Source organism: Saccopteryx bilineata, chromosome 10, assembly GCF_036850765.1.
Source record: "Saccopteryx bilineata isolate mSacBil1 chromosome 10, mSacBil1_pri_phased_curated, whole genome shotgun sequence".
In the NCBI taxonomy this organism is placed as follows: Eukaryota; Metazoa; Chordata; class Mammalia; order Chiroptera; family Emballonuridae; genus Saccopteryx; species Saccopteryx bilineata.
Genome location: NC_089499.1, coordinates 43,035,488 through 43,053,681, shown reverse-complemented (window position 1 = coordinate 43,053,681; position 18,194 = coordinate 43,035,488). Strand labels below are relative to the sequence as shown.

Here is an 18,194-nt window from a genome sequence, read left to right as displayed (position 1 = left end):
AGTCTGTCTGTCTGCTCCCCTTCTCATTTTGAAAAAATACCAAAAAAATTTTAAAGAGAATAAAAAGTACTGCAGGCAGAGGGAACAGCTAAATAAGGTAAGGTTCTGTGAACATTCATGGCATCTCTAGAGAATGGTGACTAGACTAGGGTTATAGGAGATATCTCATAATATTAGATGAGGCTAGTCTTGGAAACCCTTGTATTCCACATTAGGTATTTGAATTTTATCCTTAGGTTGGCAGCTGATAAGATAGAATCCATGTTTTAGAAAGATAACTGGCAGCAGTATGAAGAAATGGAATAAGAAAAAGAGGATGGAAGCAGATAAAATTTAAATAAAGAATAGATTTGTAATCAGCAAAGGTCAACAGCAAATACATTAAAATGACAGAAGATAGTAACTTAGTAAAGATATGGGTTTTTTTTAAATTCTGGGTTTGCAGAGGTTTAAAAGTCTTATAAAATACTGCTTCCACATGGAAAAATACTTCTTCATTAAGAACACCAAGTTGCCACAATAATTTTCTAAACAGAACATGCCTTTCTGGATCAAAATGAGACTCCTATTTTGACTTCAAAATGAGATTTTAAGAGAAACTTCTAAGACAGAAACAAATTTCCGGTCAGTAGTAAAAACCTAAAACAACTATATTTCACCATTATTCATAACTGACACCAATAGTGAACACCCTACCTTGATAGTTCTGTCCAAAGATGCGCTGGCAAACTGATTGTTATCTTTGGGGTTGATCACAATCTGCATAACATAATGGGTGTGGCCTTCAAACACCTGTGAGCAAGACCACTTTTTATCCCAGTCCCAGAGCTTAATAAGCATGTCATCTAGGCCAAAAAATAAAGGTCTCAAGTTATCAGCAATTTCTATTTTTTTCATTCAGAAATAAGAAGTCTCTGTGCCTTTTAAGGCACCGGATCTATAACACAAATCATACATTTCATGACCTACTGAAACAGTATCAGAATTATATATATATATAAATAATTTTTTAAAATCCTTATTTATTCTAAGAATAAACTTAACTTTCTACAGAAAAATGGGGTTAAAATAGAGAAATTACTAATAGCAAATATAAAAACTTCATTGAAAAATTTAAGACAGACTATGGGCTTTACAGATTGACAAAAAAACATGCAAGTATGATTAGAATGTACATATGACTGCATAATAATGGCAATGACTATTAAGGGAATAAAAAATTATCTTGCAATACAAGATTGGTTTAAAAAGTTTTGAATTACTTCTCAATTTTTAACTTAACATTTCAAAGAGCTATTACCAATTTAATGCAACTTGTTTTAATTGCCCTCCAAAAGGTCCACTGTTTTATACATAACACCAAGGAGCAAACTAGTCTGAATATAAAGGTAAAACCGATGAGGGTACAGGCAATCTGCCAAAAGCTCGCTCATCAGTATGTAAATGAGCTTTCTGTGCAGCAGATGTTTAAGCATCTACACCTTCAGGTCTTCCCTGACAGGAACTGGAGCAATTCTGCTACACAAATCCTAAACAGAGTTGATATCTCATTAAAATAGAAAAGCAAGCAGCTCCGATAGCAAGTTAGTGGATTTAAATAGTTTAAAGGCTGCTTGGAATTAGAGCTCTACTTGTAACAGCAGTAAAGAACTGCATGTCTCACTGAATGAAAATAAATTACTCAAAGAGATGCACAGAACCAAGAGGGTCCCCTCTTACCGCTGCTAGTTAGAATGAAAGGCTGGGTTGGATGAACAGCGATACAGCGGATGTAGTCTGAGTGTGCTTCAAACATATGAACTCTCTCCAGAGTATTGTAATTGAATACTCTAATCTGCATGTCATCCTAGAAATGGAAATTTAAAAATTATAATTACTGTTATGAAGTAAACAGCACAAAAAAGTATACTATAGGCTCTAGATATAAAGTCCATGCTTCAAAACACTGCACTAATTTACAAAAAAATAGACTTCTGCAACTTGTTTACATAATTTTGGACCAATTCAGAAAATGGGATTAGAAATTCATGTAATTACTTACCGCTCCTGTCACAACCCAATTCTTCCTTGCAACAAACTTCGCAGCTCGAACAGGAAGATCACACACTTCAAATGTTTTCACCAGAGTCTTTAAAATTTAATAAGAATATATACTTTGAGTAATGGAAAAATAACTGCAAAATCTATTGTTATATTTCAAACATCTAATTATTTGGTCACTTCTAATTTATAAATATTCTTAGGCTAAAATATGAAAGCCCAACAGTCAAGTTAGTTGAAAAATAGGTCAATCATTTTTAAACAGATTCAAAATTAAAATACTTATAAAAGATGAAAGAAAGTGAATGTCCGCAAGAGGAATTCCAGCCTTTCCCTACTTCTCTAGCCTCCCCTTTGGCTACTCCCAAACTCACCTTTGCTCCTGTTCCCTCTGCCTGAAAACCTGCTCACAGAGCCTAGTACTTCCCTTTCAGAACTTAGCACCTTCATAATTATGTGTTCAGTGTCCATCAATCCTGCTAAGCTCCCTGAGGGCAGAAATCTTGTTCACCACTGTATTCTCAGAGCCTAAAACCTCTGAGTGACTAGAAAACAACCAGTGTATTGCATTTGCTGAATGAAGTAGCTCTTCGTTTCTCCTTTTTAAAATGAAACCCATAAACTCATAAAATAAACTCATAAACAAAATAAAATTCTTTTGTACATTTTATGCTTCGATACAAATACTATTTATTTCTTTTCAGTGAAGTATGAGAATCAGTGATTTATATATTCCTTCAAGCTACTCCAAGAGTAACATACAGAGTAAAGGTAGAAAACTAGGAGACCCTTCCAGTAAGAGTAGGGAGAAATGCATTTCTTTGTTCTCCCACTGTTATTCCTTATTCATTAAAATTCTGAAAAATCAAACTAACAGTTTTCAATCTCTCTCTTTGTACCATAGAGTAATAAAAAAATAAAAACAGCACAATCTTACTGATTGATTAATCATGTGCACTAAACAAAAGGTACAGGGACTAGTTCATCAGAACTGCTGAGCCTATTCTGGAATACTACTGAATAAATGGGGACATAAGCCTCAACCTGTACAGCTGCTACCAGCTGACTGTGATACAAACACAGCGAATAGACAGAAATGTAAACTACAAGGTGACAGACAGATTCACGAAAGCTCAAGAGAAGCCAACAAATCTAAGGATCTGTTCTGTTGAGCAGCCATAGGACAGAAAGTCATGGTTTAGTTCAGTGGTGGTCAACCTGGTCCCTACCGCCCACTAGTGGGTGTTCCAGCTTTCATGGTGGGCAGCAGCGGAGCAACCAAAGTATAAATAAAAAGATAGATTTAACTATAGTAAGTTGTTTTATAAAGATTTATTCTGCCAAACTTAGCAAAAATCCGACATAAAGTACTTGCTAAGTAATTATTATTATATGCTTTAACTTGCTGTAACTCTGCTTTATAAATTTTATAAAGTAAAGTTACTTCCCTACTTTATAAATCACCATTACTGTGGAACCGGTGGGCGGTTAGAAAATTTTACTACTAACAGAGATACAAAAATGGGCGGTAGGTATAAAAAGGTTGACTACCCCTGGTTTAGATCCACATTAAGTGCTGGGGTGGATATAAATGACATGAGAGTTGGTCTCCACACTATAGAAGTTAATCTTAAGAGGAGGAAACATAAACACCCAATGTAAGTTAGGAGACTAACACACAGGTCTCATACACAATTTTACTTAATTTGATTTAATCCTTTTGACAATTTTGTGATGTAGAGAAGAAAACAGTATCATTTTCATTTCGGATAAGCAAACTGAAACTCAACATCACTGTCTTGCCCATATCATTTAATTACCAGGATGGCTTCAAATTTTAACATACTGATTTTTAAACCATTGCAGCCACCACCTTAAGAAATACGTACTATTCTCCTTATTTGAAATTCAAGTACATTTGAATTAACTTCCGAAAACCTATTTGCCTTTTTCAAGAATTTTGCTCTTAATATACATGAATGGCAAGTAACTCCAGTTGGTAATAGAGAAAAAGTATCAGGGAGAACCAAAGATAGGTCAACTGTTCAATAAAGATTGAGTATGCACTATGAGGCTGACTGCAAGGTATGCGCTTGGAGCAACAGTGGGAACTAAAACTGCCTGTTTTAGAACCTCTATTCTTGAAGAAAATAAGAAAATTAAACAATACCAATAATTACATTGGTAATTAAAGATATTGCCAATGAGATAAGTTATGAAAGTGCAAGCAGATGGCCTTGCAGGAGGGCACAGAAAGGTACAAAAGAGAAAAACAAGGCAAAGTAGACGGACCAGATACTGTTACAGTAAAGCTTAGAGAAAGCTTTAGAATCTACTCCAGTAAAATGGCAGAGCTGAGAGTTGGCTAGACGGAGCTGGCAGAGGGGTTCCCAGAAAGAATTATAGGAAGTGTGGTGGGAAGGGAAGCATCAACACAGCTGCTAATCATAAAATCAGAAAAGTTTCAAACATCTGTAAGAAGCAGACCAAAAAGAAAAAGAAAACATAAAACAATGTACATTATCTGCTTCAAGGCAAAAGGAATCCACAAGTTCAGGATCTGAAATTGCAGAGGACAGAAATCCTGAAATAGTAATATAGTAATAAATGGCATGGTTATTATTCCTTAGTTCAACAAATAATTATTGAGCGCTTACTATGTGTCAGGTGATATTACAGAACACACCAGAGAACAAAGTGTTAGTGTGTACAAAATGTCACCAATGGGTCCTGATTGTGCAGTCATTACTGTTTGATCATGCTGATACAAGGCTGTAACAGGGTTTTAGGTTTACTCCTGACATCGGTTCCCTTATTTCGCCATCTTAAATTCCTCAAATGTGAATCTGGATTTTAAGAACTTGGACTTAGAGACACATAACTATGGTATAGTGCTCACTGTATGTTCTGTACTTTGAAAGAAAGAGATTTAAAATGGTCAAAAAAGACTGGAAAATTGGAGATAAACTAATTTGAAGGATACATTACCACTGTATTTCCCCATGTATAAAGACACTCCCATGTATAAGAAGCACCTTAATTTTGGGGCCCAAAATTTGAAAAAAAAAATGTATTACATAAAGTTATTGAACTCAAGATTTATTCATCATAAAATTCATACAATTCTTCATCCACGCAAAAAAGCAGGAAATGTAAGTAAAAAAATCTACAACCACTGTATAACATGCACTTAGTTTTTGGACCCCAAATTTTATGAAAAAAGGTGCATCTTAAACATGGAGAAATACGGTACTCATATGAAAGAGAACAAAACAAGGATTTAAGGCAAATATTCTGTAAAATGCATATTCTCATATGTGTAGTCAAAAGCTGACTACCAATATTTCTGATATAACTTATAATTTTTATGGCTGATTGAAAGTTATTTACATATTATTAAACACTGGGGGAAAATAAAACTAAAAATCCCATTCTTAAGGTTATTAGAATGTTCACTGAATGGTAAAGTAAGTACAATACTATTAAATACTTTCTCCAGAGAAAAAAATCTTATATTGTGTCAGTTTCCTCAATCTCAAAGAAAAGCTAAAACTACCTACAGTAGAATTTAACATTTAAATACTGTAAATATTTAAATTTAAATACTGTATCATACAAGCCCAGAACAGTGTCTCCTGCTAGCTATGTTTCTCTTTATTGAAAACATTTTGTACCAATTTGAGAAAGCAGTCTGCATGTAGCTACTGAACTCTGTATGATATTTCTTCTCATCATAAACACAGTCTAACACAGTATTAGTAATCAAGTCCTTAAGAATTCCTACCTGTGTTTCATGATTCCAAACGCACACACTGCCATTGTAAAGACTCGCCAACATCCACGGCTCTGTAGGGTGCAAATCCACACTCTTAACTCGATCAGATCGAGCAGTTAGTTTTCTCTTAATATCAAGTCGCAGAGGCTAAGGAGAAACAACATTAAAAAAAATTAAATTGCTATGCCAAATAAAATATTTGAGATCGTAACTAAAAACAGTGCATTAACAGGCCAACAAAACAATTCAGTTTTTACTTTGCTAAATTGTAAGCAGAATCTCAAGTATAAATGTTTTGACGCAGAATGCATATTATCTGTGTTAAAGGCAAAAGAACTCACAAGGTAATTCTTCTGTTTCTTCAATCATATATATAAAAATATGAATATTTAAACATTTTTAATTTATAGCAGCAGTTGTCAAATGTTTTGCCGTCAGGACCCCTTTACACTTCTAAAAAATATTAAGGAACCTAAAAAAGCTTTTTATATGGGTTATATCTACTGATATTTGCCATGTTAAAAATTAAAACTGAGACAACTTAAAATATTTATATATTAATTGAAATAAAAATAAACTCATTTCATGTTAACATATTTTTATGAAAAATACTATTTTCAAAAGAAATTTAGTGAGCAGTGGCAATGTTTCACATTTTTATAACACTTTAAATTTTGATTTAATAGAGGGCAGCTGGTTTCTCCTATAGACTTCAGTCTTCAATATATTGTGATATGTTGTTTTAGTTGATGTATATGGTAAAAAAAATCCTGGCCTCACAAAGATGTAGTTAGAGAGAAAAAATATTTTAACATTTTTTTTCCAAATAATTGTGGACATTCTTCTTTGACAGCACACCAAAACTTATTAACAAGTGGTAACTTCTTAAAGGTTAGTTGCAATGTGAAATCTGAAAACACATGAAGGAAATTTTCATACTCTCATTACTTAAAATCCAATGGCCTATTCTGTATTTTGAATTGACCCAAGCATCATTTTGTACCATCATGTACTGGTCATTTAGAAAATGCTGGTTCACTGAATTAAGCAGATCTTCCAAATGCTGACGTATTTCATTATACAGTATAAATATCATTTTCATTTATACCACCATTATCCTCAATTTTAAGTTTTTAAGTATCAGAAATTTGTTAAGGTCAATGACAGAAGTTTTCTAAAATTCTAACTTTTACTGGAAAGCTATAATTTTATTTTCAGCAACAAATACTGTCAGAAACCAAATAACTTCTTTCAGTTTTCAGAAAATGTCTGCCAAATAATCAAGTCTGAACAATCAGTATGTCAGCCATTGTTTCAAGTAAAGCCAGCAACTTAAAAAAGTGTACAACAGAAATACTTTATGTATACTTCCCATTTAATCACACAGGATAATTAAAAGATGTATACACAAGGGTTGAGATGTAATATAATCAATAATTTTTACTGCTTCATCAATGACATTCTTAATGAAACTGGCTTTTTAAAAAACAACCTTATGACTGTGTACACTGTCAGTACAATTTGGTGACACTGCACTGGCAGTTTTACCTTTCGTTACTTTTATAGCATCAGTACAAATATCAACAGTGGCAAAGGGCCATAGCGTCTTACTATTAGGAAAAGTTATAATTTTTGGTCCTCTTGAAAAAATATGGGGGACCCCTAAGACACTGTGAACCACATTTTGAAAATCCTTGGTTTATAAACTATACAGTAAATAAATATAAAATACCTACTAAATCACAGCTTCTGCCCATGTCATTAGTGTCACATATTCTTAGGAAAAGTTATTTATGAAGTCTTAGTAAGCCTAAATTATAATATTAATCAAAATAGTATGGTATTGGCATAAAAACAGATTCAGATCAATGGAACAGAATAGAGCCCAGAAATAAACCTACACATACATGTAGTCAAGTAATTTATGACTAAGAAGTCAAGAATATACAATGAGGAAAGGCCAGTCTCGTCAATAAAAAGTGTTGGGAATAAGCACAATAAATTAAAATCAATAAAAATTTAAATAAATAAATAACCCAGAGCTAACACCATAAAAAAAAAAGTATTGGAAAAACTGGACAACCACATGTAAAGCAATGAAACCGGACTCCTATCTTATACCATCCACAAAAATGAACTCAGAATTGATTTATGACCTCAATGTTAGACCAGAAACCATAAAACTCCGAGAATAAAACGTAGGAAAAATGCTCCTTGACATCCATCTTAGAGATGATTTTTGAATCTGATACCAAAAGCAAAGACAACAAAAGTATAAATAAAACAAGTGGGACTACATCAAACTAAAAAGGTTCTTCTCCACAGCACAAGAAACCAACAACAAAATAAAAGTAACCCACTAAATGGAGAAAATAATTGCAAATAATATGATAAGGGATAATAGCCAAAACATATAGAAAACTTATACTAATCAATAGCAAAGAGCAAAACAAAAAACAATTCATTTTAAAAATGGAGAAAAAAAATGGGCAGATGATCTAAATAAAAATATTTCTAAAAAAGACATACAGATGGCCAACAGGTACATGACAAGATGTTCAATATCACTACTCATCATGTAAATGCAAATCAAAACCACAATAAGATATCACCTCACACCTGTTAGAATGGCTATATCAAAAAGACAAGAAATGGCCCTGGTCGTTCGGCCAGTGGATAGAGCATCAGCCCAGATTGAGGACATCCAGGGTCCAATCCCCAGTCAGAGCACACATGAGAAGCAACCATCTGCTTCTCTTCCTCTCCTTCTCCCTCTTCTTTCTTTCTTCTCCTCTCTCAGCCAATGGTTCAGTCAGTCCGAGTGTCAGCCTCAAGTGCTGAGAATAGCTCAGGTTGATTCGAGCATCAGCCCCAAAAGGGAGTTGCTGAGTGAATCCTGGTCAAGGCATATGCGGGAGTCTATCTCCCCTCCTTATGCTTTAAAAAAAAAAAAAAAGACAAGAAATAACAAGTTTGGGTGAGGATATGGAGAAAAGGAAACTCTTGTACACTCTTGGAGGGAATGTAAATTGGTGCAGCCACTATGGAAAATAGTATGAAGTTTCCTAAAAAAAAAAATTAAAAATAGCCCTGGCCGGTTGGCTCAGTGGTAGAGTGTTGGCCTGGCATGCAGGAGTCCAGGGTTTGATTCCCGGCCAGGGCACACAGGAGAAGCACCCATCTGCTTCTGCACCCCTCCCCCTCTCCTTCCTCTCTGTCTCTCTCTTCCCCTCCCGCAGCCAAGGCTTCATTGGAGCAAGGTTTGCCCGGGAGCTGAGGATGGCTTCATGGCCTCTGCCTCAGGCGCTAAAATGGCTCTGGTTGCAACAGAGCAACGCCCCAGATGGGCAGAGCATCGCCCCCTGGTGGGCATGCCGGGTGGATCCCGGTCGGGCGCATGCGGGAGTCTGTCTGACTCCTCCCCGTTTCCAGCTTCAGAAAAATACAAAAAAAACCTTTTTTTAAAATAAAACTACATAATCCATCAATTCCACTTCTGGGTATTTAGCTGAAGAAAATGAAAACACCAACTCAGAAAGATATCTGCACCCATCAATGGGTGAGTAAATATGACATATACGTATATACACACAATGGAATATTATTCAGCCATACACGGAATGAAACCTTGCCACTGTGACAACATGGACGGATCATGAGGGGATTACACTAAGTGGAGTAAGTCAGAGAGAAAAAGGCAAATACTGTGTGATCTCACACATATTTTGGAATCTTTAAAAAATCCCAAACTCATAGATCTGCTCTTAGAGAACAGATTGGTGGTTGTGAGAGGGAGGACACAGGGAGCTGGTGAAATGGGTGAGGGAAGTCAAAGGGTACAGACTTCCAGTTATAAGTCACAGGGATGCAATGTACAGCATGGTGATTATAGTTAGTAATATTGTTTTATATTTAAAAGTTGCTAAGAATAAATCTTAAAAGTTCTTATCACAAGAAAAAACAAAATTTTTAACTATGTATTGTGATGAATATTAACTAGACTTATTGTGGTGAATATGTATATCTTTTTTTTTGTGACAGAGACAAGAGAGGGACAGATAGGAACAGACAGGAAGGGAGATGAGAAGCATCAATTCTTTGTTGTGGCTCCTTAGTTATTCATTGATTACTTTCTCATATGTGCCTTGACCAGGGAAGGGGGGGGGGCTACCGCAGAGTAAGTGACCCCTTGCTCAAGCCAACGACCTTGGACTCAAGCTGGTGAGCCACACTCAAGCCAGTGACCTAGGGGTTTCAAACCTGGGTCCTCTGCGTCGCAGTCTGATGCTCTGTCTACTGCGCCACAGCCTGATCAGGCTATTTCACAATATGTATATACACACAAATATCTATCAAAATATTCTGAATATTTCTATTACATATTGAAACTAATATGTTATATGTCAATTATATCTCAATAAAAATAAATTGAGTTCTTCGGAGAAAAGTAGATTTATTTTGGCAATAATGCTAAGCAATGTAATGTATGATCAATATGGGCTCTATGTCCATGAAGACCTTTGGAATCAAATGAGAGCATTTATAATATTTTAACAGATTTAAGTTAAAGAAACTAATGGAAAGTAGAACAATTTTAAACAACTAAAATTCTCTCTCAGGCCAAAAAATACTAAGAGTTTAAAATTGCCTTTTTCAACTTGGATTCATCTAAACCACAGTACAGAAAATGATTTAAATAACTATTTTCTTAATTCTCCCAAAGATACCATTCTAGAAGAAAAGTTAGTTCATTATATACATGACGCGTTACAGCAGTCGTTTTTTTATTTTTTATTTTATTTTTTTTAATTTTTTTAATTTATTGATTTTTTAGAGAGAGAGAGGAGTGAGAGAGAGAGAGACAGAGAGAGAGAGAAGGGGGAGGAGCAGGAAGCTTTGACTCCCATATGTGCCTTGACCGGGCAAGCCCAAGGTTTCAAACCCGCGACCTCAGTGTTCCAGGTCAACGCTTTATCCCACTGCGCCACCACAGGTCAGGCCATGGCAGTAGTTTTAATTCTCTCTTTTAAGCAATTGAGGAGGGCTAGTTTAAAATCTAATTCTCCCTCAACAGGTTGTAAAAACAAACTAAAAGTTTATCTGGCAAGTTGAGTTACCGTCAAATCTTTACTTTTGTGAACTTTCATAATGCTCATGAATGGGATAGAAAATTGAGGCTACTTTTCAACACAGAATGAAGTTCACTAGATAATTTCAGCAGCAGAGATAATTTCCTGAGACAAAATAATCACCTCACAAGACTTTTACTCATCTTTTTGCATCTCTACCAAATTTGGGTCAATGATTACTTTGAACCTCCCCCACTTTTAGCAATATCATATACTCCTTAATTTACTTTAAAAAAATCAGAGTTCTCTGGCTCTTCTCTAGGAGCACCACAAAAATGTTTCCACTGTCAAACCTTTCTCTCCATCTCAAACTTTCTACTTTCAAACCATTCTTTTCACGTGCTTTGCTCAGTCAGAGAAGCAGGGCTTTTTACTTCATCCATTTCTGAATTCTGCCCCATTAATTAACATCACAAATTTTAACTTAAAATTTTTTTTTAATTTATTGATTGATGTTTATGGGAGGGAGGTGGGGAGGGGACAGAGGAGGAGAAGTGGAAAGGGGAGGCTGGGAAAAGGAGCAGTCTGTTGTTCCACTTATTTACGCATTCATTGGTTGATTCTTGTATATGCCCAGACCAGGGATTGAACCCACCTGGCAAGGGCTAATTTTAACTTTTTCTGGGCTCTTCAGAGGCAACAAACATGAAGTGTCTATTCTGTGCCAGGAAACATGGTGGGGTCTTTCACTAAGCCAGCACATCTCATACTTTTCTTCTAGTTAATGAGGAAACTGTACACTTAGAAACTATTTCGGCCCTGGCCGGTTGGCTCAGCGGTAGAGCGTCGGCCTGGCGTGCGGGGGACCCGGGTTCGATTCCCGGCCAGAGCACATAGGAGAAGCGCCCATTTGCTTCTCCACCCCCACCCCCTCCTTCCTCTCTGTCTCTCTCTTCCCCTCCCACAGCCAAGGCTCCATTGGAGCAAAGATGGCCCGGGCGCTGGGGATGGCTCCTTGGCCTCTGCCCCAGGCGCTAGAGTGGCTCTGGTCGCAACATGGCGACGCCCAGGATGGGCAGAGCATCGCCCCCTGGTGGGCAAAGCTTCGCCCCCTTGTGGGCGTGCCGGGTGGATCCCGGTCGGGCACATGCGGGAGTCTGTCTGACTGTCTCTCCCCGTTTCCAGCTTCAGAATAATACAAAAAAAAAAAGAAAGAAACTATTTTACATAAAAATGTTTTAAATAATTGATTACTGAGCAAATGCAATGCTCCAGGAAGGGGCCTGAGGACTGAGTAACCTCAGTATACCTTTATGTACCCGAATGCAAAAATTCATTTCAAAAGCACAACCAATAGCGTTTGCTGTATTTCTCCCAACATTTAAGTGAATACTTTGAGTAAGACATTGTAGTAGGCACTCTGGAATACAAAGATGATTAAGAGCCTGACCAGGTGATGGCGCAATGAATAGAGTTGGACTGGGACGCAGAGGACCCAAGGTTCGAAACCCCGAGGTCACTGGCTTGAACGCTGGCTCATCTGAGTGGGGGTGCTCACCAGCTTGAGCGTGGGATCACAGACATGACCCCATGGTCGCTGGCTTGAGTCCGAGGTCACTCACTCTGCTGTAGACCCCCGGTCAAGGCACATATGAGAAAGCAATCAATGAAAACTAAGGAGCCACAACGAAGAATTGATGCTTCTCATCTCTCTCCTTTCCTGTCTGTCCCTCTCTCTGTCACACACACACACACACACACACACACACACACACACACACAAAGATGATTAAAATATTCATACTGTACTCTCAACTCTTAATGTCTCCCTTCATCTTCCATAAGCTGGATTCATTTAGGAAGCCACTGAAATGTTACTACCACAAATATGATCTTTCTGATTACCCTAACCAGAGTATCCTTTCCTATGGGATCCTGTGAATCCAACCTTTAAAAAAGTGTATACATCTCTTTTTTGATTTTTAGAGTAGATGCTCCTTAAGGGGAGGGTCGTTGCTCAATCATGTCTTTATCTCCACAGCACTGTATAGAAATATACCTCGGAGACATGGTGGTCTGGTTCCAGGCCATTGCAATAAAGCAAGCCACACAGTATTTCTGGTTTCCCATTATATGTAAAAGTCATGTTTACATTACACTGTAGTCTATGAAGTGTGCAATAGCACTGTCTAAAAACAATGTACATACCTTAAAAAAATGCTAGCCATAATCTGAGCCTTCAGCGAGTTGTAATCTTTTTTGCTGGTGCCTTCTTACTTTCAATTTGTAAAAAACCCTGTATTTTTGAAGCTCAATAAAGCAAAGCACAATAAAACAAAGAATGCCTGTTACTTGAAAGCACAGCAAACCCCAGACCACAGCAGGCCACTGGTACTATGAGGTGGTGTGATTAAAGAGACTTGAAGTCTTGTTCAGGGGCTCTAAATCTGGGGACTCAAGAAAGTTCACGGATGAGATGAGGAGATGGAGTGTCTGTGAGCGAACCCCGTTTCTCTAGGCATTTTTCCGGGAGTATCCATAACTTCCACTAGGTTGCCCAGAGAATCAATCTCAGTTGCAGTTTTAACTGCTTCACTTAGCCTCGTACATACTTAGTTTTTTTAAGTTTTATATTTTAAGTTCCAGATGAGGAACTTGGACTCATTATTCCTAATGTCTTCAAGCTCCCAAATCTTTGACCCTGTGCTTCGCGCACAACAACAAAAAAGAGGCAAGAAAATGTTTAAATATAAAATATTTTCTTACTCTTCTTTTCAAAAAGGATATTTTTCACACTAATATCTCTCTTTTTCCTTATTACACTCCTGTGAAAAAATATTTCGAGGCATTTTTGAGGGTGAGGGTGAGGGTGAGAATGAAAGAAGGGCCGTCCTGACTGCCGTTCTTACCAGCCACCATATTTGCAAATGTAGTAAAGCAGGCCCGTTTTATAAACGACCTTCTCGCCTTCTTTTCCCTTAGAAACCTAAGGGAAACTTCAAAGCGTTTGAAGTCCCACTTAAGACTCCATACACACTTTCCTTCTTTTTTTCTTTGCTGCAGCTCTGAGTCTGTGGTCCGCACACACTATACCAGGTATATAAGTTCGACCTGAGTGCAAGCCCAGCTGTCATCGTTTTAAGGGCGGAACGAGGTAATTTTGCCAACGCCTTCTATTAAGTCTGTTTTCGGCCTTTTCTATTTCCCGATCCCACCGACCCCGCTGCAGACTTCAGGAGCTCCGTCAACCGCCCTAAGCACCGGAGTCAGGGGCCCCTCAATTCCAGGTACTGCTTCCCCAAGCCACTCCGGACTCCCGGGTCCCTCCGCCTCCTCACGAACGCGTACTGGACCAGGACCCCACAAAGCCTGAGGCTGTGGCCGCAGTGGGGGGCCGAAGCCGGTTCTTACCGCGGCCCCTACTTCAGGAGTCTCATACATTGGCCTCAGCCGAAAGGGTCTCGCTCCCTCCTGCAGGGTCTGTACCTACCATGGCTCCGTCAATCCGAGCGCCGATGCCCTCACTTGTAACCAGTAATGCAGCCGGTGAAGAACCTCCACCGTCCCGCAAACTGACCGACTGACTGACGTGGAACTTCCGGAAAGCGATTCTCGCGATAGTGGAGGCCAGGACGCCAGCGCCTGCGCAAACCCGGCGTAGAGCTGACGTTTTCCAAACCCCTCCCCAGTTTCCTAGGCAACATGGCCTTCCTTACTGCACCGAGCTCTCCCGGTGCAGGGTGAGCAGGAGGGGTGTGGCCCCCGCCACCGAGGGCTGTGGCCTGGGTTCCCTAAGCAGGGACAAGAATTTGGAAACCAAGAGATAAAAAAAGATGTGAGAAACAGAACGATTAATTCCCGCTGGACGCTAAGGCACGCATCGCTCCCTGCATGGAAGGTTGTGTCGCTGGGCCTGAGAAGCGCTGTCGGCCTGCTGTGACCGTGGGGAAGGATAGGGGAGGCGGGGGGGGGGGGGGGGGGGGGGGGGGGGGCGCGGGGGGGGACGGAGAGAAGAAGGCGAAGCACCTGGTACTGATTGAGACTGGGAAGCTCTGGGCCCAACTCTGGGCTTAGCTTCAGGCCTCTGAGACCGGAGCAGGGCGAAGAGCCTTCAATTCTGTAGTTCCCCAGAAGATGAGACTATTCAGCTGTAGTAGTAGCTTTTATTGAGCATTGACTATGTTACTCATGTGCCAGACATTCCGTATTTCCCCATGTATAAGATGCACCTTAACTTGGGGGCCCAAAATTTTGGGGGGGGTATTACATAAAGTTATTGAATTCAAGTTTTATTCATCATCAAGTTCATTTAATTCCTTATCACTGTCAAAACTCCCATCCATTAGCTTGTCCTCATCTGTGTCTGATGACGAATCACTGTCTTCATATATTGCCTCATCCTCAGTTTCATCTATGGCATTTCAAATGCCACAACCACTGTATAAGACGTACCCAGTTTTTAAGACTCCAAATTTTTGGAAAAAAGTGCATCTTATACATGGGCAAATATGGTACTTTCCTTTCATATCCTCACATCAAATACGAATTATCTCCACTTTACTGATGAGAAAACTAAGGCTCAAAGAAGTTAGCTGTCCTGGCCAAGGCTGTATATTAAGTGGTAGTAGTCAGGATTTAATCTCAAACTGATATGTCCTTAAAGTCCTGTGCTCTTTCTACAACATCAAAGTATTTCTTCATTAAGATAATCAAATTCTAGTTAATGGACCTGTGCCATAAGGGTTACAAAATCAAGTGCGGGAGCATTTGCCTACCACCCTTCACCCTCCCACATTTCCGTTAAAAAAACAAACCCCAAAACAAACAAAAACCTCCATAGGCCAATATAAAACTGCCCTCTGGCTACATTTACACAAGTACCTCTGACTTTAGAGAAGCCTTAGAGGCTTTTAGACCTCGCGAGTTTATTCAAAAATAAAAGTAAGCAAAAAGGATATAACACATAGAGACAGCAGTGTGGTGATAGCCGAGGGAAACAGCAGTGAGGGTTCGGGTAGGTGGAGGGGGATAAGGGAGGGATAAATGGGGCCTGAGAGAGACTTACTTTGCTTGGGGTGGTGGGCGTACAATACAGTGTGCAGATGATGCTTTATTGAGTTGTACTCTTGAGACCTGTATGGTTTTGCAAACCAATGTCACCCCAATAAATTCAATAAAAAATAAAAGAGGAGTTGAGAGTGGTACTCAGGAGAAGACATGGACTCTGCATCAGGTAATGTGGCTGTTCATAGGAGATCTGCTACTGCAGCGACCTCTTTGAGGACCTCAGTATTCATCATTTTAAAACATGATTAGGTTGGATAATTTCCAAAGAGCCTTCCCTTCCTACCAATCTGTGTTTCTGTGTGATATTCGATAGTAGAAAGAAGAGTGGGTCTGGAACTGGATTTTAGTGCCAGCAGTGTGATGTTATGATATATAAATTGAGACTAATAACTGAACACTTTGCTTATGCTTAGGAGCGACTGAGGAACACAAGAGTTGAAAATTATACAAATATGAACTATACCTAATTTGCTTAAATAGTAAAGCTCCCAGTATTTCTGATTCCTAGATATTCTTGCACTTGAACAAGTATCTTTGGACTTGACACAGTACCAAGTAATGTAAAATAAAATGACACGTCACCTCCATTCTCTAGGAACTCAGTTGGGAATAGTTGAATTCTTGGGTGCCTAGCTGCTAGTGATAAGGGGCTAAGCCCCCAAGTGTCACACTCATTTTGACTATATCCTTTTTTTCCCACTGCAGTTAACCAACATTAAGTTCTACAGTTCACTATAAATTTGTTCTTCTTTCAACCATTACATGCTGAATTTGTACTATATATATCCAGAGCATTACATTAGGTGCTGCTTGAAAATTATACCTATAAAAATCTAGTCTTAGATTTTGACTGAAAGAAGTTTTATTTTTAAAAGATTCTCAAATATGAACTAATACACCTGACCAGGCAGTGGCACAGTGGGTAGATCGTAGGACTGGAACACGAGGACCCAGGTTTGAAACCCCGAGGTCGCCTGCTTGAGTGCGGGCTCACCAGCTTGAGCATGGGGTCGCTGGCTTGAGCATGGGATGATAGACATGACCCCATGATCACTGACTTGAGCCCAAGGTCATTGTCATTGGTTTAGCACGGGGTCACTCACTCTGCTATAGCGCCCTCTCCCCAGTCAAGGCACAGATGAGAAAGCAATCAATGAACAACTAAGGAGACTAAGGAGCCACAACGAAAAATTGATGCTTCTCATCTGATCTCTCTCCCTTCCTGTCTTGTCTCTCCTTATCTTTCCCTCTCTTTGTCTCTTTGTCTCTGTCACACACAAACAAGAATGAATACATAAAATAATATTAAGTACATACATGTGTGTGTATTTCTTTGTGTTTAATTGTGGATTTAAAATAAAATCATTTGATTATGCTTTGGTTTAGAGGAGATTGGAAAGTTAGGAAAATAGCCCTGGGGAAGAAAAGAAATATGGACAAGCTTAGCAAATTGATAAAGGGTTTCCTAAGAGGTTGATTGCAATTGATCAACAGATCCTAGTCTTACCTGATCAATTTCTAGGATGACTGTTTTAATCCTCCCTTTTTGCTGCTCGTGGGAAGAGAATTCCACGTGGAAGTTCATGTAGCAGTGCCTCCATCAGTACCCAATTTACACCTTCCTTCCCCATTCTATTCCCACCCCTCCATAAAAAGTTAAGGAAGTGAAAAGAATGCCTAAGGAAAGGTCTACTTGGTATTTAAAAATACACGTCACATTACTTAACTAAGTGGTAAGAACTTAATAACAACCTAGCTTCTCTTTTCAAAGAGGTTATATATGAGCAGAAAGGGTCGGTTTTGCACAATAACAATACCAGACAGAATAGGAATACTCCAAGAGAGAGAAGTACCAATAAAGTGCTCAGGATAAAATATCTGGCCGGGGAGGCAGCAAGTTTCATAAAGAAGGCAGAACTTGAGCTGGATCTGGAGGTGAAGAATGTGTGGTATGTTTGAGGACCAGAAAAAGTCCTCAAAAATTTTGCTTGGAGGATGGTTTTCATTGAGAAGGGCAGTGAGGGAGAAGGCTGGAGAGGGAGAATGGGGTTAGACCCCGAAGATTTTTAAACAGGGAGGTACTGGGCTTTGCTTCAAGTAGGCAGTCGGGAACCATTAGGCCTGAAAAGAAACCTGTTCCTCTCTGCACTCGAAGGTATAACTATTGTTGATGTGTATGAAGACATGGATGGGGCCAGTGAGATACTATACAAGTTTTAGGGAAGTGGGTGTGGAAATAACAG

General features: G+C 38.8%; 1 protein-coding gene across 1 annotated transcript in view; it reads right to left on the bottom strand.

Moving 5' to 3' along the window:
- The window catches only part of COPB2 (COPI coat complex subunit beta 2), a 37,739-nt gene extending 23,254 nt beyond the window's left edge, over positions 1 to 14,485 (bottom strand). Inside the window, exons 1-5 of the mRNA XM_066244460.1 lie at positions 14,375 to 14,485; positions 5,825 to 5,962; positions 2,042 to 2,128; positions 1,720 to 1,846; positions 697 to 845 (exon numbers count right to left, since the gene is read on the bottom strand). Of these exons, the coding sequence (XP_066100557.1) occupies positions 697 to 845; positions 1,720 to 1,846; positions 2,042 to 2,128; positions 5,825 to 5,962; positions 14,375 to 14,377 (504 nt within the window). The 5' untranslated portion in view covers positions 14,378 to 14,485. The remainder of the gene's footprint in view (positions 1 to 696; positions 846 to 1,719; positions 1,847 to 2,041; positions 2,129 to 5,824; positions 5,963 to 14,374) is intronic.
- Positions 14,486 to 18,194: the final 3,709 nt, after the last annotated feature.